This window comes from Littorina saxatilis, linkage group LG4 (genome assembly GCF_037325665.1).
Source record: "Littorina saxatilis isolate snail1 linkage group LG4, US_GU_Lsax_2.0, whole genome shotgun sequence".
Lineage (NCBI taxonomy): Eukaryota > Metazoa > Mollusca > Gastropoda > Littorinimorpha > Littorinidae > Littorina > Littorina saxatilis.
In genome coordinates, this window is record NC_090248.1 from 1,129,210 (window position 1) to 1,157,078 (window position 27,869).

The 27,869-nt window shown below is 41.4% G+C and overlaps 1 protein-coding gene across 1 annotated transcript in view; it reads left to right on the plus strand.

Annotated features, from left to right (window-relative positions):
• Positions 1-44: 44 nt before the first annotated feature.
• Positions 45-27,869, plus strand: part of LOC138963715 (dynein axonemal heavy chain 12-like) — a 111,980-nt gene continuing 84,155 nt past the window's right edge. The window contains exons 1-14 of the mRNA XM_070335563.1: positions 45-196; positions 4,423-4,654; positions 5,667-5,763; positions 9,203-9,229; positions 12,361-12,550; positions 15,740-15,815; positions 16,206-16,364; positions 17,133-17,216; positions 17,811-17,916; positions 22,718-22,909; positions 24,612-24,765; positions 25,215-25,306; positions 25,849-26,027; positions 27,469-27,604. Coding sequence (XP_070191664.1) covers positions 4,428-4,654; positions 5,667-5,763; positions 9,203-9,229; positions 12,361-12,550; positions 15,740-15,815; positions 16,206-16,364; positions 17,133-17,216; positions 17,811-17,916; positions 22,718-22,909; positions 24,612-24,765; positions 25,215-25,306; positions 25,849-26,027; positions 27,469-27,604 — 1,719 coding nt within the window. The 5' untranslated portion in view covers positions 45-196; positions 4,423-4,427. The remainder of the gene's footprint in view (positions 197-4,422; positions 4,655-5,666; positions 5,764-9,202; positions 9,230-12,360; positions 12,551-15,739; positions 15,816-16,205; positions 16,365-17,132; positions 17,217-17,810; positions 17,917-22,717; positions 22,910-24,611; positions 24,766-25,214; positions 25,307-25,848; positions 26,028-27,468; positions 27,605-27,869) is intronic.

The window sequence follows — 27,869 nt, forward strand, 5'->3', positions numbered from 1 at the left end:
AAAACATCCGTTCTAACTTGGCTGCACGCACCTGAAGGCGCCGTTACCGCTGCAACAAAACCACTAGGTTACATGGCTAGTGGGTCTGTTTTTTCGCTGAAAATGTGCAATTAAAAAACCTGTACGTGAATAAGGAAAGGTAGACAAGCTATACAGATTTAGGGGCAGGATTTGCCCGACTTGAGACGGACACCAGGTGAGCGATTTGCTTTTGAAGACTGTTTGAAAAACTTGAAGCTAGGACATGGCCTCTAGTCTAAACACAACATGGCGACTCGAAGCTTGAAGATTCAAATTTACTTGTGTGTGTCAGTACTTTTTGTATCTGAGTTTGTGATTTCTAGTAGCCTATAGCTTTTGATGTGCTTTATTCTATTCGTCGAAGAAATTGTGTTTTTCGCTGTCCCGGCGATGTTTGTGAACTATAAATAATTTAAAATCTTGCCAACAAGAGCAAGTTACGGAATCAGCTCCATTACACAGCAGTGATATGGGGTATAATGTATATTTAACGATGTTCCTTTTAACTGACTTTGCGTTGATAATTATTTGTGGAATTTGTGAAGTAAGGCTGTTTGTTTCATGATTGTTTTGCCTATCTCAATTACTAAAATAATCTTGAAGTTGAAGCCGCCATGCTGCATCGCATGTCAATTTCAGGGCATGATTCATACTTGTGTGCACTTGACCAAAGTGTTATGGGACAGTAGTCTGACAGAGTTGTAGGTGGTATGAACATTATGGGCCTAGAATACTCAATCCCATCAAGTTTGATCCTAAATTTGGTTCGGATGAATTAAGTGCACACACCAGCTAATTAATTGTTAGTAGTATTTTAATTATACCTATGGGTAACCACACTATTCTATTCCATGCACGGTCAGCTGGAGTTAAAAATAGCTCGCCAAAGCAACCTCCATCCCGCCTGTTACTCTCTCCCTTCCCCCTACCCTGTCTTTCCCACACACTGCCATGCACTGCATGGCGCTTGAACTGAGAAATGCTGAATATGCCGCGGGCAGCTAGCAAACACAGCGATAAGCTGATGCCGAAGGCTGGCTCGCTCGCTGTGTGGTAATCAGTCTGTGAGCTGCTGATAATAAACACCTGCTTGCGCTTAACATCCGGAACTCCCGCGAAGCGCCATAATATTTAGCAAAAGACAACACAGAGGATACTACTTGTCAGTTATATATAGAATAAACCATGCCACAATTTACAAGACAGAAAAAAGGATAAATGAGAGAATAAAAAAGGTGTTTGCTCTTCAAGTAAATAATTATACCACACCTTACAGATCTGAAAAACACATGCATGCTGCAGTTAAATCAACAGGAAACCCAACATCTCAAAGCACGGCACAATCTATAAGAGGACAGAAGACAACACAGTAAACAAAACATCATAATCAATGTGCCACAATAAAAGAACACAAAATATTGGAAAAAAAGACAAAGGTAATCCCTAAGTACACTGATATATATACATGTACAACACTTTACAAAATATATACAAACAACAGAATATATATACAGTCGTATTTACTAACAATAGTAACATATTATAGGCATGCGTATGGTGTGCATGTGAAATTTGTTTTGCTTTTATATAATTCAAAATAGTGCAATTAATGCCTGTAATATAAAAGAAAGAAAAAACGGTCTTTCAATACATGTTCATGCAAATTGTTAGCTGCATGTGAAGAAAACAAAAAGCCTACCTGATGGCCACTCCTATACACGACTTTTGACTGGTATCATTGCAGCGCCATACATCAGTAATCCAATAGCAGCACACAAGTTGATTTGGAAGTTTTCAACACAGACTCTGTTTTCAATTGTTCTCACAAACTTGTATATATATATATACCACAGGAAACAAAACTCGTCGATCCGACGACAATTTAACGATTGTTTCATTATCGCAAACAGAACAGACAAAACGAAACAAAATTGAATTGCTTGTACAGAATTGCTTGTACAGGCATCAGTACTGTCAACACATATGCGCTTTGCGGGCTAGCAGCTTTTTCACTGGATTTTCTTGGTTTCTTACGACTACCGGCCATTTGTTCGGCAAACGTTTTACACACATTACAGTCAGCTACATCCACTTTGGAGTTGTATTGTGTCCACAACACTTTTGTTTTTTCAATGTTATTATGTATTGCTTTTGAGAATCTTTGAGATGGAATGTTAGGTTTTTTTTGTTGGCTGATACGAGAAGAGCATGTTGAACACAATGTACTTGAGAAAGTGGTGCCATTGGCTTCTTCAGAAACTTGAATACCGTGAAACTGAAACAACACCGATGCATAGTTTTTGCAATGCCTAATGGTATGATGTTTGTCCTTTGCTGCCTTTGATCTTCTGCCACAAGTTCTGCACATAGCATTTAGCCTAAATATGTGGAGATCTTCGGTATGTTGCACTGCCGCCATTCTTAACCTTCGCCGGCACTCGTGGGTCCGTGCGGACCCAGAAGGGTGTTTGATTGCAAATATCTCTTAAACGAGTTGGAATTTTTTAATGAGCTTTTAGAAATGCCTCAGACACCTAACAAGCTATCATCTCCTAAAAGCTCATTAAATTTCAGTGATAATTAATTAATTAATTAATGGTCAAATTTAGACTACACACGGAAGCATTCGTGGGGACGTGCGGACCCATACTTCTCAAAGAAGGAAAAGCATGTATTATACCCTTCCAAGGCACTCGTGGGTCCATGCGGACCCATACTTCTCAAAGAAGGACAATTGTGCAAACCCTTCCGTGGCACTCGTGGGGCCATGCAGACCCATAATATGTTACCAAATACCGTGTGTAGTCTAAATTTGACCATTAATTAATTAATTAATTATCACTGAAATTTAATGAGCTTTTAGGAGATGATTTGATCTAAGCTTTTTAGGTGTCTGATGCATTTCTAAAAGCTCATTAAAAAATTCCAACTCGTTTAAGAGATATTTGCAATCAAACACCCTTCTGGGTCCGCACGGACCCACGAGTGCCACGGAAGGATATGCATATTTTTCTTTCTTTGAGAAGCATGGGTCTGCACGGCCCCACGAGTGCCACGGAAGGATATGCACATTTTTCCTTCTTTGAGAAGCATGGGTCTGCACGGCCCCACGAATGCGTCCGTGTGTAGTCGATAACGAATGCCGGCGAAGGTTAACTGGGACACCTTAAATCAATAAATAGAGTGACTACAAATTGAACGAAATTGTCACCAATTAACAAGCAAAACCATGTACACACATACAGACAGGCAAGAACATAAGCACAATTACAGTCACAACATTAAGTTAAGAATAAACACGTCATATGCTAAAGAACAAAAAAGAAGGGGGGAAACGCAAAACAAGCAATACAAAAAGCAGAAACAATGAAATGCACTAGAGTCGAAGTCGAACTGCATAAAACAAGTGTCTTGTATCGAGTGCCTGTTCCGAGAACCGTGCAGCGCGTGGATTAACAAAAATTACGGCACAAAACTGCTCCAAAAATGAAACACTAACACCGGACTCAAAACTTATTCTCACTCTATCACACAGTTTAGACTAAGTGCTTACTGACGGCAACATAAGAAACACAGTCGGTGGCTGCTATCAATATTGAGCGTGGTTAGAAAATGGTGCACAACGCGCAAATTCTGTTTCTTTTAAGAGGAACAAAGAAGCAAGTGTCAGTATGAGTGATATCAGTATTACCACAAAATCAAACAAAACGAGTCGGACACTAACTTCTAGTTTGCACAAACACAAAGCCTGTATATCAGAGTAACCAAATAGACAAGATGATCGTAATCCACGGGTCAAGTCACGAAAACGATCCCATTTTCACACCAAGAAACACGAATTTTTACAGACCGGCATTTTCACTCAGACATATTCCAGAATGACCTAGATAAGACGCCTGCTTTCTGCGGCTCGGCTTTCCCGCGGAAGGGGAGAGTTCAACTATAATTAGCCCGCCAGCTGTGAACTAGCCGCTTGCAGACCTCAGCTGAGTAGGCAAAAATCCCAGCAGAATAGAATACAGTGTAACAGTAAACCCCACAAATACTATAGGAATGAAATTGACATAAAATGGACACAGGTCCTACTGATATCTTCATTTTACTTCTTTTTTTTAATAATAAATCACAGAATGATTTGCCTGCTTAACAGAATACCCAATTTGATTTTGAACCATATATTTAGGATCTGTATACTTTTTAATCATGTAATGACTGTATTTCCAGTTTGGAATATGAAGAGAGTGATCATGGGGGGGGGGGGGGGGGGGGGGGGGGGACCCCATACATTTAGTACATTTTTGTATTTTTATTGAATATATAAGAATAACTAAGAAGTGTGTTGTACAGTTTAGAAATGCTAGCTGATATTGATAATGAATGCTACATTGTGTCTTCTTTCAGACATCATGGCATCTGACGGCTACGCCAATGGAGTGCCAAACGGCGCCATGAACAGTGAAGTGGATATGACGCCCCGGCTACGTAGCAAGCTGGGTACTATCGGCCCTGACGGCTTCCCAGTGCTGCCACCTATCAGGACGCCGGCCAAGCCCAAGGAAGACCCGTACGCTAAGAGCAGACTGAGGACCCACCGGCTGGCCAACCAGAACAAAGCGCTCCTCATGAAGATACTGTGAGTTGCAGACCTGATAACCCATACGATTTCGGCGTATTTTGTACGCTTGATTGTCTAAAATACGATCGGTGGAAAATAAATACGATCAAACAAATTCATAGACTACTTTTCTTCACAATCGTAACTTACAGGCAAGAGAATCTTCCGCCGTTTGGCGGAAATCCGCCTTTTTGGTGAGCCCCAGGGTCATTTCTGAGATCGGTGTAAATTTTTCTCCTTTTTGATGATTTCCTGTTCCCATGCCTGAACTTAAACCAATCCAGTATTTGGGAGGTTTGAATGATGTGTGGAGTACACTCATTTTTCTGAAAATACGCCAAGTTTCTTTGAGAATGCTACAAGTGCAAAACAGGGGTTCCCAGGTCTGGAGTTGTCTTTTCTATAGCGCAAGTTCCGAATTTACAGCTCCAAGCGCTTTTCAATTCCAATAAATACCTCACACACGATATATTTACAAATCATGACATTAGAAAATACAAGCACACTAACCCATCATAGCGATACGAACAATGACATAGTCAATAACAACAACAAAATTGAGCAAGCTTACTTGTTGCCCTGTGTGTTGATGCTTCTCCTGCCGTTTGTACACAACACTTACTGTAGTACAGTGGAACTGGAAGTAGAATCCCTTTTTTTTTAAATGAAGGAGAGAAACTCTGGTCTTGAACAGGAGGGAGTTCTTAACATGGAGCTAACTTTACACAGGTTATCAATGAGAAAATATTAAAAAAACAGGATCTTTTAATAGGGGTGGGGGGAAGGGTTAGGGTTATTTCTTCTCCAAATTTAATTAACTTGGGTGCATTCACAATTTAGACTGTTTTGTAACAGTTTAAAATGTTGATTTTGTCAGCCTTATTGTTGTCATTACGATAATTCAGCAATTAAAGTATTTTGAATGTAGAATGAAAAAATGCTCAGTGTTGTCAGCCCTGATGTTAATTTTCATGGTTGAAAAGTGGACTGTTATCAACTTTCTTGTCATATTGTTCATGTGTGTTTGCAGACAAGAGAGTGCGATGAAAGCAGCCGATGAGTCACACTACTTTAACGAGCTGAAGCCGCGGGAGGAAAACAAGGACTTCCCAGAATACCCGCCAGAGGTTCGTCTTATGAAACTTAATAAATGAGACCTACGTGATGTAAATTGTAATGTATTATACCTGTGTCTGTCATTGTCATTGTGCCTGCATGTGTTATGTGTATGTGATGTTGTGAGTCTGTGTGTGTGATGTTGTGAGTCTCAGTGTATGTGATGTTGTGAGTTTGTGATGTTGTGAGCCTGTGTGTGTGATGTTGTGAATATGTGTATGTGATGTTGTGAGTCTGTGTGTGTGATGTTGTGAATCTGTGTATGTGATGTTGTGAGTCTGTGATGTTGTGAGTCGGTGTGTGGGATGTGAAACTGTGTGTGGGATGTTGTCAAGTCTGTGTGTGTGATGTTGTGAATTAGAGTGTGATGTGAATCAGAGTGTGATGTGAATCAGGGTGTGATGTTGTGAATCAGAGTGTGATGTTGTGAATCAGAGTGTGATGTGAATCAGAGTGTGATGTTGTGAATCAGAGTGTGATGTTGTGAATCAGAGTGTGATGTGAATCAGAGTGTGATGTGAATCAGAGTGTGATGTTGTGAATCAGAGTGTGATGTTGTGAATCAGAGTGTGATGTTGTGAATCAGAGTGTGATGTTGTGAATCAGAGTGTGATGTTGTGAATCAGAGTGTGATGTTGTGAATCAGAGTGTGATGTGAATCAGAGTGTGATGTTGTGAATCAGAGTGTGATGTTGTGAATCAGAGTGTGATGTGAATCAGAGTGTGATGTGAATCAGAGTGTGATGTTGTGAATCAGAGTGTGATGTTGTGAATCAGAGTGTGATGTGAATCAGAGTTGTGAATCAGAGTGTGATGTTGTGAATCAGAGTGTGATGTTGTGAATCAGAGTGTGATGTGAATCAGAGTGTGATGTGAATCAGAGTGTGATGTTGTGAATCAGAGTGTGATGTTGTGAATCAGAGTGTGATGTGAATCAGAGTGTGATGTGAATCAGAGTGTGATGTTGTGAATCAGAGTGTGATGTTGTGAATCAGAGTGTGATGTTGTGAATCAGAGTGTGATGTTGTGAATCAGAGTGTGATGTTGTGAATCAGAGTGTGATGTTGTGAATCAGAGTGTGATGTTGTAAATCAGAGTGTGATGTTGTGAATCAGAGTGTGATGTTGTGAATCAGAGTGTGATGTTGTGAATCAGAGTGTGATGTTGTGAATCAGAGTGTGATGTTGTGAATCAGAGTGTGATGTTGTAAATCAGAGTGTGATGTTGTGAATCAGAGTGTGATGTTGTGAATCAGAGTGTGATGTTGTGAATCAGAGTGTGATGTTGTGAATCAGAGTGTGATGTTGTGAATTAGAGTGTGATGTGAATCAGAGTGTGATGTGAATCAGGGTGTGATGTTGTGAATCAGAGTGTGATGTTGTGAATCAGAGTGTGATGTGAATCAGAGTGTGATGTGAATCAGAGTGTGATGTTGTGAATCAGAGTGTGATGTTGTGAATCAGAGTGTGATGTTGTGAATCAGAGTGTGATGTGAATCGGAGTGTGATGTGAATCAGAGTGTGATGTGAATCAGAGTGTGATGTTGTGAATCAGAGTGTGATGTTGTGAATCAGAGTGTGATGTTGTGAATCAGAGTGTGATGTTGTGAATCAGAGTGTGATGTGAATCAGAGTGTGATGTGAATCAGAGTGTGATGTTGTGAATCAGAGTGTGATGTTGTGAATCAGAGTGTGATGTTGTGAATCAGAGTGTGATGTGAATCAGAGTGTGATGTGAATCAGAGTGTGATGTGAATCAGAGTGTGATGTGAATCAGAGTGTGATGTGAATCAGAGTGTGATGTGAATCAGAGTGTGATGTTGTGAATCAGAGTGTGATGTTGTGAATCAGAGTGTGATGTTGTGAATCAGAGTGTGATGTGAATCAGAGTGTGATGTGAATCAGAGTGTGATGTTGTGAATCAGAGTGTGATGTGAATCAGAGTGTGATGTGAATCAGAGTGTGATGTGAATCAGAGTGTGATGTGAATCAGAGTGTGATGTGAATCAGAGTGTGATGTTGTGAATCAGAGTGTGATGTTGTGAATCAGAGTGTGATGTTGTGAATCAGAGTGTGATGTTGTGAATCAGAGTGTGATGTTGTGAATCAGAGTGTGATGTGAATCAGAGTGTGATGTGAATCAGAGTGTGATGTGAATCAGAGTGTGATGTTGTGAATCAGAGTGTGATGTGAATCAGAGTGTGATGTTGTGAATCAGAGTGTGATGTTGTGAATCAGAGTGTGATGTGAATCAGAGTGTGATGTGAATCAGAGTGTGATGTTGTGAATTAGAGTGTGATGTGAATCAGAGTGTGATGTGAATCAGGGTGTGATGTTGTGAATCAGAGTGTGATGTTGTGAATCAGAGTGTGATGTTGTGAATCAGAGTGTGATGTTGTGAATCAGAGTGTGATGTGAATCAGAGTGTGATGTGAATCAGAGTGTGATGTTGGTAACTTTCATCCTGTCCTAGAGAATATTGAATGACAATTTCAAGTGATGCATTCTTGTGTTGAATAATGCTTGACTGAGGGATTCAAGTTTGGGTGAAAGATACAATGTTACTGTTAGCTTTGCATATCGTTGACAGGAACATATGACAGTTTTAACATGTAGCAAGACGTTTTTTGTGTAACTTCCGTTTATAATTCTATTGTAACAAAAATGATGTTAACATGTGTTTTGTGTTGGTTGTACTGTGATACATGTGAATGTGTTGTTTTGTGTTGGTTGTACTGTGATACATGTCAATGTGTTTTGTGTTGGTTGTACTGTGATACATGTGAATGTGTTGTTTTGTGTTGGTTGTACTGTGATACATGTCAATGTGTTTTGTGTTGGTTGTACTGTGATACATGTCAATGTGTTTTGGGTTTTACTTGTGACTGAGTATGGTCTTGTTATGGCATTTTTTTCGTGAGCTATTAATTTAATTTAGTCTTGTTCAATCAAAGATCGTGATAATGCTTACAGTTGTATCATGTCGTGACTTTGGTGGATGAAATAAGAAGTGGTTGATTTTCTGCTTGATTTAGTCTGAGCAGCAGAGAATAAGGCGTATTTTGGTATGGTTTTACCTTTGATTGGTCTAAATGTGGTTTTCTCTCATTTGCACAATTCACAGTTTTGTCACATTCTGATTAATAGTTTCAGAAATGCAACGAAAAACACATATTCTGGGAGCATTTACACACTTTTTCACAAACACAGTAAGTTTGATCAGTGTTTTGTTTAAAGCACACTGAAAAAACACAATTTTGTTAGAATTTTTTATTGTGAGCATGCAGGAACGATAGTCCATGTTTGGGTTATTTTTCCTATTACTTTGGTGAAAACTGCTACTGTTTGTTTTTGAAGTTTTGTGTTTTTGTATGTGAAGTATGTTTAAGTTGAGTGTTTTGCACATTTCTATATGAATGGTCACACTTTAGTTTTGCACTGTTGTCTTCAGATGATGAGCAAAGAGCGGAGAATTCGGGTGAGTTGCTTTTTGTGGCAATTGCTTGTCCTTTTGTACCCTCCACATCTCCCCTCCCCCGACCCCCTGCAGATTATTTTCTTTTTCGTCTTTAAATCCCTCACACATTCTTGAATCTGTAAAGTAAAACTGATTCCTATTTGACTGTCTTGCTGTTGGTCATTTCATACAGTTAGTGAAACCATGGGAATAATGTTCCCATCCAAATCAAGGTTTCCTTCTCTCCAGTGGTTGACGTGCACTGTGCTGCTTGCCGTTGGTTATGTTCAAATGTTCCTAACACTTTGAACTGTGATTGTCCGCATAGTATGTAAGAGGAATAGTTGTACTTAAAAGAAACAATCCTGTTTTTTGCTGTGTTGTAGACTTGTACCGACCAATGAATTTTCAGTCCATATATTTTATGGTAAAGAGTCTTAATATACTAACTGTTGCATTTCTTTTTTATCCATTATTATTTAGTGTTGTTGTTTTTTCAAAACTAATCAAAGATGTATTGAGCAAAGATGTTTTTATTTAATTTAAATTTTTTTTTAATCACAGATGTTTTTAATTGTTTGAAATTATTTGACAGTGCCGGTATGTGTGGTTAACCTGTTCAGGTTGTAGAAATCTTTCTATATTTAGCGAGGTGGTGGTTCCCTCATGGTTATTTGACAGTACCGGTATGTGTGGTTATTTGACAGTACGGTATGTGTGGTTATTTGACAGTACGGTATGTGTGGTTATTTGACAGTACCGGTATGTGTGGTTATTTGACAGTACCGGTATGTGTGGTTATTTTTGTTTCTTTGCTCAATACATGGCTGTGTGCCAGTCACTGTGTGCGTGAGGATTAATATCAGTTAATCTGGCCAGATGTTTTGGCACTGGTCCTGGCACTAGGCTGTGAGTGTGTGCTTTAAGTTGAACTGTATTTAAGATGTGCACTTACCAAAGACTTTTTCTTGGTAGTTTAGCAGAAACATAGATTTTTCTGATTACATATATATACCAAGGTTTAAACCTGGGAGAATAGGGCAATGGGACATTTGTCCCCCTCAACCAAATTCCGATGGGACATAGTTGAAGGCAAGAATTACCGTAAGCACCAATGAGGCCTGTACTCGTTTTGACCAAAGATGCAAAATGGTGCAATATTGTGCCATCTGAGAATTAGCCGCAATATAGTGTTATTTATGTATGTATGTGTGTGTGTTTGTCTAAGTGTGTGTGTGGTGTGTGTGTGTGTAATCCGATGTAAAGTGTACATTTGGTGGCGCAGTGGTATGTTATCTCAATGCGCCCTTTGACGCACTGAAGGAAATTGTGATGGGACATTTTCAGATTTAATGCGCCAATGGCGCAGGGCGCACTAGTAAATGAAACCCTGATATACAGACAAACTCATACACACAGTGGTCTGTTCCGCTCTCACTCTCTGAATCTCTCTGTCTCTTCCGTTCTCCCTCTCTCTCTCTCTCTGTGTTTATCGCATTTTTACTGCTCACATGACAAAAACAGCTGTTGTCATTGGTCAACTAGGAACTGTATATCAATTGATATCGCGCAGGAAGTTCCCAGTGAATTTGATATCTTGCAGGAAGTAGTTTATCAATTTTAATTTTGAAGAATAAAATCTCACCTGAAGGAAATTAAACAAATGTCTCCCTTTTTTTAAAATCACAAATTTATAAAAGGAAAATAATTGCATCAGAAAGATTAAGCTGTGCAATAAATAAAAACAAACTTTTTTCACCCAGCTTTAACAGAGAAGTAGTAGAAAAGAATGTTACACTCTTACCGACTGAGGTAGTTGGAACAGCCATAAACAAAGCATGACCTTGAAAGTACCAGTACTCAGAAAACTGTGAGATCTCTTGCAGTGTTTCAGCGCACATCACTCACAAAAAGGCAGGAAATGAGCAGCCGATTTAAACAGTTCGCACCTACATGAACCATTGTCCACCCTTCTTAGTCGTGGCCATACAACATCAACCGAACAACCCTCAACATCTTTCACACAGTCACAGCGCTGTCGAACGACGCCATTTTGGATGCGTCGTCTGCACTCAGCGGGACAGAGCTTCAACAACATTATTATGCAGTCCGCTGACACCGACAAATACTTGGAAGCTTTCTTGGGCACAGAAAATGAGCCAGAGGACTTCACTGATACTGCCTGGCGCACTTCAGTTCCTGCCATCGTTCAGAATTGCCAAATCGCACATTCAAAAAGTCTTCGACTGATGAAGTAACTAGGGCATTCTTCGCTGTTCCTTTCAACTCCACTGAACTTGTTAGCCTTTGTTTGTGATCTGTTTCGACCGTATTTTTTTGTTCTTTTTTTCATTAATAAATGCCTTATTTTGTCTGAGAAAAAGAAACAGTTACTGAAAAATAAAAGTAAGAGCAGCAAAGTTGCGAAAGCAGGAAAAGACAATCAAACATTTCCAACATTAGATACTGCCAAGTAGCCTCCCTTGCGTTTGTCCAACTTCTTGAGACTGATGATTCCTACTGTTTCGAAATTGAATGCGATAAAATCGTTATCGTTGGATTTGACTGTGATATCAACATTTATCAGTCTGAATGTCGAGAAAGCTGAAATCATATCAGATCGAGGCGTGAGATGGAGGCGTGAGATCTGATATGATTTCAGCTTTCTCGACATTCAGTCTGATAAATGTTGATATCACAGTCAAATCTAACGATAACTAATACTGTCTCTCTCAAAACACCCTTTATCAAGCATCCAACCCTGTGTAACCTTATTCACCCCCCTCCCCCCCCCCCCCTCACACACACACAGCTAAACTACCAGTATCTGAAGGGGAGCGTAGAGAGCGGGCCTGACTCTCTCTCTCTCTCTCTCTCTCTCTCTCTCTCTCTCTCTCTCTCTCTCTCTCTCTCTCTCTCTCTCTCTCTCTCTCTCTCTCTCCCTCTTTGAAGCAACCCTGTAACCTAGCTCACTCTATCTCCCCCCACAGCTAAACTACCAGTACCTGAAGGGAAGCGTAGAGAGCGGGCCTCTCTCTCTCTCTCTCTCTCTCTCTCTCTCTCTCTCTCTCTCTCTCTCTCTCTCTCTCTCTCTCTCTCTCTCTCTCTCTCTTTGAAGCAACCCTGTAACCTCACTCTATCTCCCCCCACAGCTAAACTACCAGTACCTGAAGGGAAGCGTAGAGAGCGGGCCAGTCACCCCCATGCAGCAGCAGTGGGCCGAGCACATCATCCGGATGATTCCAGAACACCTGCGCAACAAGCCCGAGCTCAGGGAGGTGCTCAATGAGCTCTTCGCCGAGGTCCACACCAACTTCAACGAGAGCATGAAGAAATCCATGGGTGAGCATGCAGAGAAGGGTGCATTTTGTAGGGTGGAGATAAGGGTGTGTGTCCTACCTGCCGTCAAGATTGTGTTTTCTGTCTGTCTGTCTGTGTGTGTCCTTGCCGCTGTCTTTTTGCCGCTGTCTTTTTGCCTGCGACTTGTGTTGAGTGGTGGGTGTTGTTCAACTTGTTGAAGGAGAATGAGGATACCATAAGCTGAGTAGAGTTTTGAGCTCCCATGGGGTCGCCTTCACGCGGCGGGAGTGTTTCCACAGAGCTACCCCACCCCTTTACTTCTCTTCTTTTGTCTTATTTCTGCCTTACCAGTCCTTTCACCTATATTTCCTTCCAAGAAAACTCTCTCTACTATTCCCTGCAGTTTTCCAATTCTTTTCTTGTTGTCTTATTTCTACCTGACTGGATCCATCACCTTTATTTCACTTACCAAAAGTCTTCTTTTCCACATCCTTATTTCTCTGCACCCCGCATGTCGTAAGAGGCGACTAACGGATTCTGTTTCTCCTTTTACCCTTGTTAAGTGGTTCTTGTATAGAATATAGTCAATGTTTGTAAAGAGTTTAGTCAAGCAGTATGTAAGAAATGTTTAGTCCTTTGTACTGGAAACTTGCATTCTCCCAGTAAGGTCATATATTGTACTACGTTGCAAGCCCCTGGAGCAATTTTTTGATTAGTGCTTTTGTGAACAAGAAACACTTAACAAGTGGCTCTATCCCATCTCCCTCCTTTCCCCTATTCCATCTCCCCCCTTTCCCTCGTCGCGATATAACCTTCGTGGTTGAAAACGACGTTAAACACCAAATAAAGAAAGAAAGAAAGTAGAGTTTTGAGCTTCCCCACCCCCCTCGCTACCCCCCACCCTTAACACACCCGCACACATATTTTGTACTCAGTTTGCTTTGGCATCATTTTGTTTCCACAGATACATTTGTTCTCAGATTTTAGCATGTAAGCCAAGCAGTTCAATTCTGTTTGACAGTGATCCACAGCCATACCTGAGTTATGTTTTATTATTGTAAGAAAAAAAGCATAAAGTTCACAAACATGCACACACAGTGCAACACATTTAATGAGGAATTTGGCATGTCAGACACCTTACAGTGTTATGAGTCAGGGCAGTCACCAGCTGCGTGCAGTCCTAGGCTGCTTAGTGCAGGAAGTTAGAGTGACTGCAGGCCACAGGGAAGTCTTGCTGGGGAACGGTTAATCACTGCCGTTTGAATTAATGATGATGGCACCCTGGCAAGGTGTCCCAGGCTGTGAAAACTCTTCCCCTTATTGATCGCACCGCTGATTGCATGCACTGGCAAACACCCGTGTGATGGCCTCACTGTCTGCCTGTTGGACTGCAGTGTCAAGCAGACGTGTGATGGCCTCACTGACTGTCTGTTGGACTGCAGTGTCAAGCAGACGTCTGATGGCCTCACTGACTGCCTGTTGGACTGCAGTGTCAAGCAGACGTGTGATGGCCTCACTGACTGCCTGTTGGACTGCGGTGTCAAGCAGACGTCTGATGGCCACAGTGTCTGCCTGTTGGACTGCGGTGTCAAGCAGACGTCTGATGGCCTCACTGTCTGCCTGTTGGACTGCGGTGTCAAGCAGACATCAGATCAAAAACAATGTAACGACAGGGGAACCCTCCTTTTATGACCTCGGAAAGTCTGGTCTTAAAGGTCTTCAAATGGGGTACTGTGTTAAGGCGTCATGAACAGAAAGTCTGGTCTTAAAGGTCTTCAAATGGGGTACTGTGTTAAGGCGTCATGAACAGAACATCTGGTCTTAAAGGTCTTCAAATGGGGTACATGTTAAGGCGTCATGAACAGAACATCTGGTCTTAAAGGTCTTCAAATGGGGTACATGTTAAGGCGTCATGAACAGAAAATCTGGTCTTAAAGGTCTTCAAATGGGGTACATGTTAAGGCGTCATGAACAGAAAATCTGGTCTTAAAGGTCTTCAAATGGGGTACATGTTAAGGCGTCATGAACAGAAAATCTGGTCTTAAAGGTCTTCAAATGGGGTACATGTTAAGGCGTCATGAACAGAACATCTGGTCTTAAAGGTCTTCAAATGGGGTACATGTTAAGGCGTCATGAACAGAAAGTCTGGTCTTAAAGGTCTTCAAATGGGGTACATGTTAAGGCGTCATGAACAGAACATCTGGTCTTAAAGGTCTTCAAATGGGGTACATGTTAAGGCGTCATGAACAGAAAATCTGGTCTTAAAGGTCTTCAAATGGGGTACATGTTAAGGCGTCATGAACAGAACATCTGGTCTTAAAGGTCTTCAAATGGGGTACATGTTAAGGCGTCATGAACAGAAAATCTGGTCTTAAAGGTCTTCAAATGGGGTACATGTTAAGGCGTCATGAACAGAAAATCTGGTCTTAAAGGTCTTCAAATGGGGTACATGTTAAGGCGTCATGAACAGAACATCTGGTCTTAAAGGTCTTCAAATGGGGTACATGTTAAGGCGTCATGAACAGAACATCTGGTCTTAAAGGTCTTCAAATGGGGTACATGTTAAGGCGTCATTAACAGAAAATCTGAAAAACAAGGTCTTCAAAGGAAGGATTTAGTCTTACTTTGGGTCAGGGGGGGGTTACTGTATGACATAAATTCAGTCATCTAAACATTGATGAAACATAACACACCTCTTTTTTCTGGTTATACAACCTTTAATTGTCTGCCAGTATATTTGATAATTGTGTGGAAGTCTAATTTTCTTCCAGTAGTCAGGTTTCAGGTAAGAATGTTGTACTAAGTTATATGTAATCGTCCATTGAAACATGTTTGCAGTTGACTGATACATTGTATTCATCGGGTAATATCTTCTTCTAGTGAGTGCTATACAGACAGTGTTGTTGTCTTCCAGTGAGTGCTATACAGACAGTGTTGGTGTCTTCCAGTGAGCGCTATACAGACAGTGTTGTTGTCTTCCAGTGAGTGCTATACAGACAGTGTTGGTGTCTTCCAGTGGAACGCACAAAGCTGCCCACTGTCACACACAGATGTGGATTTGCGAATAAGTTTTAGACAATGCTTACACTTAAACACTGTTTGCAACGCTGAAAACTCATACAAATTCTAAATTGTTACAGTACACTTGAGCCTTCCCCAGGGTTGGCAAGTCTGAACACATTGTGATGTATTGTTGTCTTTCAGCCAGTGATATGTGTTGGTGTGTTTCAGTGCAACACGTACTGATCAAGCCTGATGTGAAAGGACTGGAGGGAGAAGTGGCCGGACCACCCCCTGCAGAGCCTCAGTGAGTAAACAACAAACAATTAAATTAATTCACTATAAACAAAAAACATAACAAGTTGCGTGAAGCGAAATATTACATTTAGTCAATCTGTCGAAATCTTGACTACATGTAAAAATAATAATAATGAAGTTGAGCTATGAATGACCCCATTTTCACTGGAGGTCACAGCAATTTACAGTGACATGTATGTAGTAGAGGCAGAATATAGCAGAATACATCAATGGTTATGGTATGATGGGTTAGTTTGCTTGTATTTTTTAATGTCATGATTTGTATATCGTGTGTGTGTGTTTGAGAGGTGTTTATTGGAATTGTAAAGCGCTAGGAGCTGTGAGTCGGGACTTGCGCTATAGAAAAGGGATTTATTATTATTTACCGTCTTCTTTTCAGGGGCCTGGACTTTTCACAGCCGTGGCACGAGGCGTTCCTGGTCAACCGTGAAGATATCCGCGACAACCTGCACCTGTTGCACCCCTCCATGCAGACCGTGCTGCGCATGTGTCAGGCAACGCTCGGCAACCTGGTGCTTGTCGACGTCTCCACGTACAGGTATGGACAGGAACTATGCAGGTGTTACATTGTACATTAGGCACAAAAAAAAGTTGTATGTTTCTGGTCACCCGACCCTACCTAGTTTTTTCCCGCCGACCCTAGACTTTTTTTTTTATTGCATTTGTAAAAAAAGAGAGAGAAAAAAAAGTGTCAAAACGAAAGTAACAGACGGCAGATGACACAAGGGAGATAACTCTGCATCCCTTTTTTCTCATTTGTTTTGTAATGTGTTGTCTTTCTCTTTGTATAGTAAGTCCAGTCTCTTTGCGTCACTGTATAGTTATTTTCTACCCTGACCACAAAAAAACAAAAACAAAATCCCTACCTACCTACCCTATTTTTTTGTAGCCATGTTACCAGAAACATACAACTTTTTTTTTGTGTGCCTTACTTTCACTCCTTATCCATGCAGACCGTGCTCCGGATGTGTCAGGCAACCTTGTTCTCGTTGAAGTCTCCATGTAGGTATGGACAGGAGATACACCTTGATGACTGTGACGGTGATGGTATGGAGATGTGATGTTCATTTTGCTTTTTATTTTTCAGTATTGTAAGGTACTTAGATCTATGGTTAGATTTGTGCCATATAAATATTATTCTTAGTAGTAGTAGTTTTGTGATAGAGTTCATTCCAGACATCAGCCAGTGGATACAAGATGTGCATTAGGTATTGGTAGTCCATTCTGTGTGACTATGTTTGTCTTGTCACTGCGATGCTTGTTTGTTTTTGTGAAATTTAGCTGTCACTGTTGATTGATATTGCAGGTCGAACGGCCCCATGGAGTTTGATAATCTGAAGAACAACGTCATCCTTGACCTTGAAAAGACAGAGGAGAAACTGATGCACAGGTAAACACTTGTTGACACCTTTTTCTATGCACAGGTAAACACTTGTTAACACCTTTTTCTATGCACAGGTAAACACTTGTTAACACCTTTTTCTATGCACAGGTAAACACTCGTTGACACCTTTCTCTATGCACATGGAAAGAGTCTACACTTATGGACACATTTCTCCATCAGCTTGTGTTAGATTTAGGTTTGATGGTGTGAGTGTGAATGTTGCTGCAAAGAAAGGGAGGACATTTTGTATCTGGCTGTTGAGGGGCTCTTTGGTTGGGATTACTGGGAGTGATGTGGCTGTTTTAATTCCCTCATTCCCACAGAACAAAAATAGCCCCAAATCATCATGGTACGGAGTGATGTTGAGAAGCGTAGGGGTCATTTCAGGCTGATACGTGTTAAAGCCAATGTTTTGTCACGGCAAAACTTGATTCAGCCAAAGAAAACAAACAGACTCACAAACAAAGACTATGATTGCTGGATCTGTGAGTCATTTTGAGTTTTTTCACAAGTCTGCAGCAACATGGTGGTGGCAAAATGGAACATGATTTGACACTGATGGTGACATGACATGTGCATCCATTGCTCTGTGCTGTGCAGTTGGTACCCCGGCGTGATCAACGTCTTCACCGACAAGAACAACTTCACCGGCATCAAGAACATGGAGTCTTTCTACAACAGTGTCACCACGCTCATCTCAAACCAGGTGTGTGTCCAGGCGTGTACGTCTTTATCCTTGTGTTCCTTTGGATGGTTGTCACTTTTGACACAGAATTGTTTTTCTCATGAAAATGCAAACAGAAGGTCGGAAAAGTAGGCAGTGTAGATAAACACACTGAAAAGGACAGATGGACATTGAAACACAAGCACACAGATCCACAGATACACTCACATATGCACGCTGGCATTAACACTCAGTGTTTCTCTGTTATTCTGTTTCATCTTGCAGTGTGTCACTGTCTTTCGCACAAGCTTAGAGCCAAGCCTAGAGCCAAGCTTAGAGCCAAGCTTAGAGCCAAGGCTACAAACTTTTAAATTAGATGCATGAAAGGATGCACTCAAAGGCATACTCACAAACACACATTCAAAGACATCATGGACCGAAGTCAGTCAGATTGTAATACCGTGGAACCCCCATTGTAACACCTAAAACAAATATAAGGGAATCATATCTATTAAAGGGGGGTAGTCTTCAAATGGGGGTAAGTTTACAGAGGTTATAAACACACAATCTGAAAAAAACCCAGTGTCTTAAATGGAAGGAGTGTTAAATAGGAGGGGGTTCTACTGTACTGTGATTAACATGACATTCCTGAGCCAAGCTAACAACCACTTCAAAATTAAATGCATTGAAGGATGGCCTCAAAACAAACTCGCAAACTCACATTTCATTACATCATTGAAAGAAGCAAGTCACATTGTCTTAACTCTGATTAAGGGCAGACCGGGTAGGCAAAATGAGTTATTTTTGGTCTCATACACCTTTTTGGGGTTGTTGCATTTTTCACACCTTTGAACATCCTGGAATGCATTCAATAATCTGCTTTTGTCATTTTAGACATGTATTCATGTAAATAAAACCATTTTCAAACCGATGTTTTGTTGTTTTTGTCTGTGTTTTATCAAAAAAATCGAAAAAATGGTCAACTTTGGATACTCCGTGCTGGTAAATGTGCGCACATGACATGACCCTTCGCTGTTCAAACTGTGTGGAAATTTCCGTTCTTCAAGATGACGTCATCACCGTTGGGGAATTTCCGTTGACATAGGCACAAAGAGAGAGAATCCGTTCCAACCGAAACCCCGGAATTAATATATGCAAATATATGTAGGTCAAAGGCATTTGGCGCAAGCGCAGTAGACAACTTATCAGTCCCCCGGTGTCAACAAATCCATGACGTTTTCACCGATTCAGCAGCATTTTTCAAAGTTTTGAGCTGCGGAGAACAACCCTAACATTGGAAATGTTCGGCATAGTGGCAAGAAATATCAGAGAAAGATGAACCAGCAGCAGCGAACAGTAGAAGGAAGTAACAACACTCCGAAATGAACCAACATGATCGTATTTGAGCAGACGACATTCTAAGATTCTTGACTCGACGAGGTGGGTTTTGCTTCTTTCTCTTTTCGATCTTGTTTGTTTGACAACGTGATTTATTGCACATCGTTATGTTGTTGTTGTTGTAAGAATGTGTTAGGGTTTGCAGGTAAATGATAAACAGTTTGTGTCTGAAGTATTTTGCGGGTTTCTTGATCCAATTTACTGACCATGCCGCCGCCGCACCCCCCCCCCCCCCCCCCCCTCCCTCCCTCGATCATCTCTGTGATATCGTCTTCACAACCCCTATTTTATTGTTCTTCGCTGGCCAGTCCTTGAGAGCTTACTATGGTGTAACATGTCATCAGTATTCTTTGTCTGGGGTCAAACTGAGAAGCAGCATCTGAGCGATGTACGACTGACACAGTTTCTGTTTCTGGTCATTGACCGTAGGAAAATAAGTACCCTACTAGAGAGCGTTCTCTAATTCTAAAGGATTGGTTTACACCAGCATGGCTGACCAACCTATCATTGACAGCAATATTGTTGTCAAATCTTTTCCATTAACTAAGGAATAAAAAAAATAGATCCAATTTACTTCACCAAAGAAAAAAAAAGAGTTAAACTAAAGGACTGGGGATGCAACTCATGAATCAAAAGCATAAAGATCACCTGCAAACAGTGCTAGGTTTAGGAAATCTGAAAATGTATACACACACACAGAACACACACACACACACACACACACACACAAAACAGACAACAGACAAGAAACAAGCAAATACATAGCAAGTGTGATGAAATAAATTAATTTTAAAAGAAAAATATGAAAAGAAAGAAAGAAAGAAAGAAAATAATTCAGCTAGTTTCAGTATTAGTTCCTGTGTGTATGTGATTGTGTGGTTACTCAAATCCCATAGTAAACTTGACATGTACATTTTGTGATAGGGGCCAATTAATGAATGTCTTTTGTGTGTGTGTGTGTGTTCGTCAACCGACATATGTGGGTACGAGCCGCTGAGGTGGTTGTAAGAAAACCCGCCTGGTTCAGTGGTTGGGGGCTGATTGGGATTTCTGATTTACCAGCCTAGCCAAAAAGTTGAGGTACACCCCATGTAACATGGTCATTTGCAAAATAAAGTACAAGCACTTGTTGACGTTTATATTGAGTCTTAAAATTTGCAGCTTATTACAAACAAAAACCATGGACAGTTGTATCAAATATTAAATCAGTGTTTGTGTATTTATTAGGTTGGAGCAAGGGGAGAGCCAGTCCTCCTGTGGTGGCAGCGAGGAGAAAGATTGACCTGATGGAAAACTTTGCTAAACCGGAACTACCCTCTTCCACAGCAGAAACATCAGCTTTGCCATCTTCTGACCAACCATAAGAAGATACAGATACTTTGCCATCTTCTGACCCATCACAAGCAGATATGGATACTGGTACTGTGCAACGTCACTCCGCTGACATGTGTTGGGCTTTTGTCAACATTGATCAGCTCAATCTATTGCTGAAAGGTTTATATCCTGTACTGAATGCTTGTCTGATAGCAGTCTGATTATGAAAGAAGGTGATGCATCAGCCCAAGGATTTGCACAGGCCCTGCATCTGGAGTGCATATGAGTGTCCATTCAAGTCTGCAGTTGTTTACTCTTCTCCCGGTGTTTGCAACGCTTCGGGTGGTAAAGTTGCATTTTAAATAATCCGCGTATGACCAAGTTGGTACATGGAAAGGGACATTCAGCTTTACAGAAATTTGCTGCAGTGTTAGGATTGAGCACAGAAATACTGTAATTAAAATGTTGCAACTTTTGAATGGCTTGATAGCTTTGTTCCATTTGTGTATATATAATTATGTAATGTTGTTGATGATTTGTGAAGCATCATTTCTATGCAATGGAATAAGAAATCAGTGCATCCGTTGGGTTTTTATGAGTCTGACAGTTTGGTTCTGATCAATATTTTCATATCAGCACAAACACAGATAATTGACTTTTTTAATGTTTTCATATAATTTTTTTTAAATCAAAAAAATCTGATAATTTGATTATCAAATCATTTCCCCTTCATAGTTAAAGTGTTATTCTGGTTAAAAAAAAACCCACCCCATTAATTCAAGCTCTACTGTGGTACTAGTTTACCGGGGTACTAGTGAGACTCTTTTACATGCTGTTTTCTCTACATGTAATTTGAGACAAAATGTGGTAATTAAAATGTTGTAACTTTTGAATGGCAAGATGGATTTGTTCCAATTTTGTATATGTTGTTTATGATTTGTGAAGCACCATTTCTGTGCATGGAATAAGAATACAGTGGATTCCTTGTGTTTTTATGAGTCCGACAGTTTCGTTTTGATTCATATCTGCACTAACATAGATGAGTTTTCAAATGATTTTTAAAAAAAAGTCTGGATAATTTGATCGTCAAATCATTTCCCCATCATAGTAAAGTGGTTATTCTTATAAAAACATATCAATTCAGGCTGCACTGTGCTACTAGTTTGAGGTACTGGTTGGAATCTTTCAAATGCTGTTTTCTCTGAATGTAATTTTCAGACAAACATCTGTAATTAAAATGTTGCAACTTTTGAATGGCTTTATGGATTTGTTTCATTTTTGTTTATGTTGTTTATGATTTGTAAAGCGTCAGTTTTGTGTATGGAATAAGAGTTAAGTGCATTGGTTGGGTTTTTATGAGTCTGACAGTTTGGTTCTGATTCATGTTTTCATATCGGTACAAACAAAGATGGCTGTTTTCATATGATGTATATAAAAAAAATCCTGATAATTTGATTGTCAAATCCTTTTCCCTACATAGTAAAGTGGTCATTCTAATAAAAACATATGAATTCAGGGTGCACTGTGCTACTGGTTTTTTTATGTACTGGTTCAAATCTTTAAAATGCTGTTTTCTCTGAATGTAATTTTCAGACAAAACGCTACAATTAAAATGTTGCAACTTTTGAAAGGCTTGATGGATTTGTTCAGTTTTTGTATATGTTGTTTATGAGTTGTACAGCATCAGTTCTGTGTATGGAATAAGAGTTCAGTGCATTGGTTGGGGTTTTATGAGTCTGACAGTTAGGATTTCATGTATTTTTCTTATCAAAACTGAACCGGTAACTGAAAATGCTAAATTAAAATAATATATTGCTTAGAAATGCTTTTCGATACACAGAATTATTAAACACACACATATTGCTGCAAAGAAGAAAAATTGGATCAAAACATGCACTGGTTCACAAACTGCAACATTTTAAAAAAAGCACATTTTATAACGTTTTTCTCACATTTTGGTGAATAAAACCCCCAAAAATTGCTTTTCACTCAAAATTTAAAATGGTTTCCCTTAATTAGGTTATTCTGCTTGCAAAAATCAAACAAGCAGCAAGCTGTTTCCAAAATTTAAAAAAAAAGTGCTTGCCTACCCTGTCCCCCCTTAACTCGAGATTCATGGTCCCTATCACAGCTGAAGGAGCTGCTGGTCCGCACGATCGACGGCTTCGTGGACCTGTTCGAGGAGGAGAACCACCTGCAGCTGCCCATCCTGAAGATGGAGCTGACCTTTGACGACCAGATGATGCAGTTCTACCCCCCGGTGTCCGACCTGGAGGAGCTGGTGCTCTTCGTCGTCAAGCAGGTCACCAACACCATGCAGAAGGTGGGCGACTAGAAATCCAGGGGGTGGTTGGCTTGGGTAGATAACATACCTGTGGTTAGAGCTCTTCGTCGTCAAGCAGGTCACCAAGACCATGCAGAAGGTGGGCGACTAGAGATCCAGGGGGTGGTTGGCTTGGGTAGCTTACATACCTGTGGTTAGAGCTCTTCGTCGTCAAGCAGGTCACCAAGACCATGCAGAAGGTGGGCGACTAGAGATCCAGGGGGTGGTTGGCTTGGGTAGCATACATACCTGTGGTTAGAGCTCTTCATCGTCAAGCAGGTCACCAAGACCATGCAGCAGGTGGGCGTCTAGAGAAACAGGGGGTGGTTGGCTTGGGTAGCTTACATACCTGTGTTGTCAGCAGGTGGGCGTCTAGAGATCCAGGGGGTGGTTGGTTTGGGTAGCTTACATACCTGTGTTGTCAGAAGGTGGGCGTCTAGATAAACAGGGAGTGGTTTGGTTTGGGTAGCTTACATACCTGTGTTGTCAGCAGGTGGGCGTCCAGAGATACAGGGGGTGGTTTGCTTGGGTAGCTTACATGCCTGTGTTTAGAGCTCTTCATCGTCAAGCAGGTCACCAAGACCATGCAGCAGGTGGGCGTCTAAGGATAGGGATAAGATTTTTATATTCCGGTGAGGTTTACCTCATGGAAACTCGGGCTTCTTTCTCGCTGGGGAAAGCAAGCTGCCATAATGTATGATGCTAGACATACAGTACGATGCTAGACATACAGTATGATGCTAGACATACAGTACGATGCTAGACATACAGTACGATGCTAGACATACAGTACGATGCTAGACATACAGTACGATGCTAGACATACAGTACGATGCTAGACATACAGTACGATGCTAGACATACAGTACGATGCTAGACATACAGTACGATGCTAGACATACAGTACGATGCTAGACATACAGTACGATGCTAGACATACAGTACGATGCTCTCCAATTTTTGTTTTCTCCTGCATGCGTGTATTCATGTGTCCAAGCCCTGAGAATTTCGCTGTGAACTTGGGTTCTGTATCTTGCGTGTGTGTGCACACGGGGGTGTTCAGACACTGAGGAGAGTCTGCACAAAGTTGACTCTGGGAAATGAATCACCTCGCTGAACGTGGGGATCGAACCCACACTGATAGCGACAATTTTTGTTGAAGCCAGCACCGGTACCGACTGAGCTTTTTTCCCCTCGCTAGAAACAGTGCAATGATTTTTTGCAGAGCTGCAAACCGTTACGCTTTCAGCGCAGCATGCTACTTTTATGAGCAATTGCTACACTGTTGCGCAAAGCTTAAAACTGCTACGCTTACACAAATAATCACAAGCTTGTAACAGTTCCCTTGTTGTGCAAAGCTTAAAACTGCTACGCTTACACAAATAATCACAAGCTTGTTACAGTTCCCTCTTTCTTGTGAGTCCTGGTGCTCACTTTTGCTTCTCGCTCCATATAGCGGTCAAAATATGTGTCTAATGGTCATTATTATGTTTCTGCTTTCCAAATAAACTTTTTAAAATATTTATGTTCTTGTGCGAGATAGCATAAACAATTCACTCAAACACCATTAAGGATATACCATACAAAAAAAACAAAAAAATTGTTTTGTAGTGAATTATATGTTAATTGTTACGGAGAGAAAGAGACCGTACAACTCCCTGTCGGATAAAGTTAATGGAGTGCCCACTGCGCTGTGTTTCAGGTGGCCACGGTCCAGTCATGGCTGGCAGGCGGCAACACGCTGACCCACACCGACGCCATCGTGGCTCAGCACATCCTAGACACGGCCACCAAGCGACTCAAGGAACGCGTGGCCGAGTACTTCAAGAAGCCACAGGAACATCTACAGTCCTTCAGTGAGTCATACCTTTTGCTGCCTGTAGGGTGTGTGTGCGTGCGTGCGTGTGTGTGTGTGTGTGTGTGTGTGTGTGTGTGTGTATGTGTGTGTGCGTGCGTGCGTGCGTGTGTGCGTGCGTGCGTGCGTGTGAGTGTGTGTGTTTGTGTGTGTTTGTGTGTGTCTGTGTGTGTGTGTGTGTGTGTGTGTGTTTGTGTGTGTTACATGAAGGGCACACTGTCCGTGTTTGTGTGCAAGAGTGTAAAGATTTCAACTTATCCTATCAGACTTTTTCCGTTCACTGGATTATTCAACTTGCTGGGCTTTCCATGTCAACCCTGTGGATGTGTGTGGCCTATAGTCAACTACAACAACACAACAAGAAAAACAGCTAACAGAAAACAAAACAAAACTGTTGTGAAAGTTTTATATTTGAGAAATGAAAGCAAAGTGTTGTAACTGTGTTTGCAGTTGACCGCTATGACTACATTGTGAACGGAGAGGCCCTGACAGAGATCCACACCTACATGGAGGATGAACACACCTTTGCTGAGTTCACTGTGGTGTGTACACACTTCCTCTCTACCGTGTCTTGGTGCATGTACCAGAATAACTAACCTGGTGGGGGGGGGGGGGGGGGGGGGGGGGGAGGGGGGGATTGGGTTCCAGAGCCTGATGAACCTCGTACCTCTAAACATTTCTGGAGATTGAAAAGTGATAATGTTTTGCTATTTTAGCAATACCCTGTTTTTAGGTATTTTGTGTGAATTTCAGACATTTTGTGTCCGATTCTGACTTGAATGCTGATGGTTTTAATGTTTGTCTCTCCCCAGCAAATGGAGAAGTTCCGTGCCCTGGCGAGCGAGATCATGGGGCTGCCGTCGTCTAGCATTACACCATGCTAACTCGATGTTTTGTTTGAATTTCAGTCAGTAATTACTGATGGTTTAAATGTTTGTCCTTCCCCAGCAAATGGAGAAGTTCTGTGCCCTGGCGAGCGAGATCATGGGGCTGCCGTCGTCTAGCATTACACCATGCTAACTCGATGTTTTGTTTGAATTTCAGTCAGTAATTACTGATGGTTTAAATGTTTGTCCTTCCCCAGCAAATCGAGAAGTATCGTGCCCTGGCGAGCGAGATCATGGGGCTGCCATCCATCGAGCACTACGACATGATCCGACTGGACTGCGAGGATCTCAAGGTCGGCCTGGCCGAGGCGTCACGGGGTCTGGCGGACGAGCTGCTCAGTCGCGTCTCTGCTGACCACCGCAGGGAAAATGAAAAGTAAGGAGGGGTGTGTTTAGCTGTTGAGTCATGTCTCTACTGACCACCGCAGGGTGTGTTTGAATGTGCATGGTGTTTAGATTTGGAGATGTGGATTGTGTCTGCACAGATGTCTAAAACGGGTGAAATACTTTTGGGTGTGAATGGTTTGAGGTGAGCTTTCTGATGTTCCCATGGAATGAAAACGAGAAGGCTTTTAGTGTTGTTGTGTCAATACTTTGTTCAATAAATATTATGAAGATGGAGTCAGGCAGTTTTAGTGTTGCTGTGTCAATACTTTGTTCAATAAATATTATGAAGATGGAGTCAGGCAGTTTTAGTGTTGCTGTGTCAATACTTTGTTCAATAAATATTATGAAGATGGAGTCTGGCAGTTTTAGTGTTGCTGTGTCAATACTTTGTTCAATAAATATTATGAAGATGGAGTCTGCAGGCAGGACTGGTATGGCTACTGCTTGCTCTGTACTGAAACTGCAGGTCTACTTCAGTTCAGTTAGTGTGAGCGTTCAGTTGAGACATGGAATTTGTATGTCCCCATGTAGTGTGTTTGATGCACTGCCTGTGAATTCACTGTGCGTGTTATGTTGCAGTATCTGTGCGTGTTATGTTGCAGTATCTGTGAGTGTTATGTTGCAGTATCTGTGCGTGTTATGTTGCAGTATCTGTGCGTGTTATGTTGCAGTATCTGTGCGTGTTATGTTGCAGTATCTGTGCGTGTTATGTTGCAGTATATGTGCGTGTTATGTTGCAGTATCTGTGCGTGTTATGTTGCAGTATCTGTGAGTGTTCTGTTGCAGTATCTGTGCGTGTTATGTTGCAGTATCTGTGCGTGTTATGTTGCAGTATCTGTGCGTGTTATGTTGCAGTATCTGTGCGTGTTATGTTGCAGTATCTGTGAGTGTTATGTTGCAGTATCTGTGCGTGTTATGTTGCAGTATCTGTGCGTGTTATGTTGCAGTATCTGTGCGTGTTATGTTGCAGTATCTGTGCGTGTTATGTTGCAGTATCTGTGCGTGTTATGTTGCAGTATCTGTGCGTGTTATGTTGCAGTATCTGTGAGTGTTCTGTTGCAGTATCTGTGCGTGTTATGTTGCAGTATCTGTGCGTGTTATGTTGCAGTATCTGTGCGTGTTATGTTGCAGTATCTGTGCGTGTTATGTTGCAGTATCTGTGAGTGTTATGTTGCAGTATCTGTGCGTGTTATGTTGCAGTATCTGTGCGTGTTATGTTGCAGTATCTGTGCGTGTTATGTTGCAGTATCTGTGCGTGTTATGTTGCAGTATCTGTGCGTGTTATGTTGCAGTATCTGTGAGTGTTATGTTGCGGTATCTGTGCGTGTTATGTTGCAGTATCTGTGCGTGTTATGTTGCAGTATCTGTGCGTGTTATGTTGCAGTATCTGTGCGTGTTATGTTGCAGTATCTGTGAGTGTTATGTTGCAGTATCTGTGAGGAGTTCAAGGTGATCCAGGAGCGAGCGCTGAAGATTCCAGAGACGAGCGAAGAGCTGCAGGAGATGGTGACCTTCGTGGAACAGGCACGCACCGTCGGCATGATCAAACTCAACGAGCGCATCAAGGTTAGTGCACTCTCCCTCAGTTATATCACACAGTAGTCACCTGGTTCAGTTGGGAAAGGGATTTTAACAGAAAATAAGGACCCCCCCAAAACACGTACACACAATATGGGTCCAGTGGAAGAAAAGGGAATTACAGGTTGGGCGTTTGTAGTTGTGAGGAATATGGCTTGACACTGGGACCATGTGTTTGTAGTTGTGAGGAATATGGCTTGACACTGGGACCATGTGTTTGTCATGTTGAACTGGCTGAACATGAAGTGTAGTT